The sequence below is a fragment of the Diplotaxodon limnothrissa genome, linkage group LG15 (assembly GCF_057381915.1).
Source record: "Diplotaxodon limnothrissa isolate DT_005_m linkage group LG15, D_limnothrissa_male_GT1.1, whole genome shotgun sequence".
NCBI lineage: Eukaryota > Metazoa > Chordata > Actinopteri > Cichliformes > Cichlidae > Diplotaxodon > Diplotaxodon limnothrissa.
In genome coordinates this window covers 45,074,921-45,078,644 of record NC_140610.1, presented here as the reverse complement: position 1 = coordinate 45,078,644, position 3,724 = coordinate 45,074,921, and the positions used below count along the sequence as shown (strand labels likewise).

General features: G+C 44.7%; 1 protein-coding gene across 1 annotated transcript; it reads right to left on the bottom strand.

Annotated features, from left to right (window-relative positions):
• Positions 1-272: 272 nt before the first annotated feature.
• Positions 273-1,260, bottom strand: LOC146618143 (uncharacterized). The gene is made up of 2 exons (XM_085373408.1): positions 846-1,260; positions 273-683 (listed from the first exon to the last, which is right to left on the bottom strand). Exons 1-2 carry the CDS (start codon positions 1,008-1,010, stop codon positions 273-275), a joined length of 576 nt encoding a protein of 191 aa, XP_085229534.1. The 5' UTR covers positions 1,011-1,260.
• Between the last annotated feature and the right edge of the window lie 2,464 nt (positions 1,261-3,724).

The window sequence follows — 3,724 nt, the reverse complement described above, 5'->3', positions numbered from 1 at the left end:
TAAAAAATGTAAACATTAATGTTTAGTGAACTTCAAACTACTGCATAATATTTATGCATACAAATAACCAAACATCAAGGCAAGCTGTGTAGCCACACAATGCACAATTGCATCAAACTGACATTGAGGTATGTCAACTAAAGTTGCTGCCTGAACAAAAATAAAATTAAACACTGAAAGTAGTACCTTTTATAAGAAATAAATAAAAACTAGTAGGCCCGAGTCCCATACAATCTCAAAATGGCTCAACAAAACATGGTTCCTGCAACCTTTCAAAGGTTTTTAGCCAAAATCACCAGCCTATTGACATGATCAGGCTTCAGGGATGCACGCAGGCAGTTGACAACATTTCCACCAGTACTAAAGACCCTTTCTGTTGAGGCATTTGTGGCTGGGATGCAAAGATATTTCTTTGCCAGGATGGAGAGTCGTGGGAAGAGGTTCTGTGATAGCTTCCACCACCCCAGTGGGTCTTCCTCTGTGTCCAGGGTCCCTGCCTGGAGGTAGGCCTGATACTCAAAAGCTATGGCCTGGACAAGTTGAAGAGCATGTTCTGCACCTGGAGCTGTGCTGTGAGGGGCCTTAAAGAAGCTGCTTAGGCCCTTTTCCCTCTTCTTTTGGTTTGATGCACCATCATCAGCAACCTCCGTGTTACCAACCGGTGTCCCCATCACTGCAGCCTCCTTTAATGGGACAAACATAAAATGACAGCAACACAGAATGAGGAACCAGTTTTATCTGTCTCGGGTTTGGCATTCTAGAATACAATCCTTAAATAATTACTATAAATAATGATAGATAGATGGATAGATGGATAGATAGATGTTTAGTATCTTTATAAATACCATGATGGACTTCATTTCCATTGTCAGTCTGGCTTTTATTGTCTCTTGGCTGACCTCGCTTACATATCTCAGTTTGAACCTTGGGTCCAGGACAGTGGCCATGTCAAGCAACTCTTGTGTTGGTGAGTCACCATACTTTTCACCAGTATTCTCCTCTTGATGCATTTTGAGAGGTCTGTGTCATCATCTTGCTCAGCCAAGATTGAGTTGTTAAATAGGTGGAGTGTTGGTTTTATTAAAGACACACTCACATATTTCTCTCCAGAAAGTGCATCAGTGAATTCAACCAGAGGTCCCAAGGTCTTGTTGATGGCCTCAAGGACATCAATGTCCTGCCATGAGGGGATGAGGTGCCTGGTTCCTTTGTCTTGGGAGAGGACATGGGCAATGGCCTTCTGCTGCTCAAGGACTCTGGAAACCATGGCCTGCCTAGATCCCCATCTGGTTGGACATTCAGTCTTTAAGGAGTGGTCTGGCAGTTTGAGGTCTATCTGTGCCTTTTTCAGCTCTCTCTTTTTTTTTCCAACTGAATGAAAAGGTGCTGACCACTTTTTTGCAGACCCCCACTGCACGCTCAATCCTGTGATCTTTCATGGCTCTTTCTATAAAAACATAAAAAATATAAACAAGCATTATCAGGATGATGATTGTCATTTCCTTGAGTATGAATGAATAAGAAAAAGTGATGCTAGCTTATTTATGTGTTTGTATAATTCATAGAAAATGTGTATGACTGTGAGAATGAATAAAAGTATCTCTGAATTTAAATCGTTTATTATTTATTATATTCATTCAAAGCATTATGTTGTATACTTATTGAAAGAAAATCACATTATGCATCATATTCAGTAGGAATTAGGCCTACTCACCTATGGCCAAATGTAATCTGTGCCCAAAGCACTGGAGCCTCATCCAGCCATTCAGTTGTGCAGCCAGTATGACATTTGCAGCGTTGTCTGTGGTTATACAGACGAGTTTACCCTCCTCCAGATCCCACGTAGCCAGTGCTTGTTTCAGACCTGCAGCTATGTTCTGCCCTGTGTGGTCTTCTGGGAAAAATGATGTCTGGAGACATTTCGTTTTCATGTTGAAATCCATGTCAATGAAATGTACCGTGAGGCTCAAATACGGCTCCGTGGTGCGGCTTGACCACAAGTCCGTTGTGGTGGCAAAATATTGGGCTGTAGCCACTTCCTTTGCAACACCATCATGACACTCGTCATATAAAGCGGGAATCGCCACTCGACTAAAATAGTGACGAAATGGCAAGTTATACCGTTTGTCCAAAGTGTTGATTAGTTTCTTAAAGCCGGGGGTGTCCACTGTGTTAATTGAGCATTGGTCTTTGGCGAGGAAAAACGTTACTGCGTTTGTTATCTCCTTGTGTCTCTGGGAGCTGGTGGGATATTTAGTCGCGTTGTACATGGTAGCGTGAATGGAGGTCTGTGAGGATGAAGCATGTGTTGTTGAGGGTTTTTCTCTATGCTCCTTCATTGTTTGATTGTATGTCAGTTTGTGAGCGGTCTTCAAATGATTGAATAAATTTGTAGTGTTGCCCTGTGGTGCAGCTACAACACCGTAGCAAAGTTTACACACTATATCGACTTGATCCACGTCGGACTCCGCGAACCCATAATGTTTCCACACCACTGAAGTAGTTTTACCTCGCTTTTCAACCAACAGCATTCTTTCTTTAGTAGCCATTATCCTCTCCTCTCCAAATAACGTCTGCTTAGCTTTCCTCAGGTACTCTTAATTGATGTGACGCGTGTTCGAAACGCAGAGAGGTGCGCTCGATTTGCCACCTCGCGAGAGTAAAGCACGAGGGAGGTGCTAATAATCGGCTCAGTCATTTTTAATGATCGTTGAAAGCCCAGATCGTAATCGTGATTAAAATTCGATTAATTGAGCAGCCCTTCTCAGAGGAAAGTGAGATCCTTCCTTGGCATGGTGATGTTTACCAGCATTTCATTCCAGGGTGCTCTCGTATTGCGAAGCCACTTTTTGCTCCGGCTTGAATTTTTGGCTCTGAAGTGGGCTGTGTGCGATAAGTTCAGCCACTGGCTCAAGGGTCACCGGTTCACTGTCTGGACTGATAACAATCCTCTCACATACATTCTGACTAAGCCAAAGCTGGATGACTGTGAACAGCGTTGGGTCTCTAAGCTTGCACCATACTGCTTTGAGATCAAACATGTTCCTGGAAAACTGAACATTGTGGCAGACACCCTGAGCAGGGAACCGTTTGTGAGGCCGTTGGCCCAGCGGCTCCTGTCGGAGCCCTACTTTGAGCTGCTAGAGCAAGTCAGTGATGTGAAAGATGCCAGTGTCCAAGATGCCTTCCGTTTGACCTGTCAGCCTCAATCGATACGCAGTGCTCCACCCTCTGCTGTGCTTGATGTGTCTCTGTCAACTGATGACGTGTCTTCTCTCATGTCTTCCCTCTGTGAGTGGGAGTCTGCTTCTCACCAGCGTGCAACATCCCTCGCTGGTCACCTGACCTCCATTAGTCCACCTGACTGTGATGTTACTCATGCGCTGTCCCATGCTGATCTCCTGTCTCATCAAACAGGGGATCCTGTGATCTCCAGAGTAGCCTGCTATGTTGAGCGTAAGCGCAGACCCTCCAGACGTGAGCGCTGTCATGAGAACCAACATACGTTGCGGCTCCTGAAACAATGGGATAAGCTCACATTCCTCAATGGTGTCCTCTACAGAGTCGTGAGGGACCCACTGACCAAACACAAGAGATTCCAGTTTGTGGTACCTGACTCCCTAAAACAAGTGGTGCTGTCTGGCATACACGACAATGCTGGCCATCAAGGTCAATCTCGCACACTCTCCTTGGCTCGTCAGCATTTCTTCTGGTATGATATGGA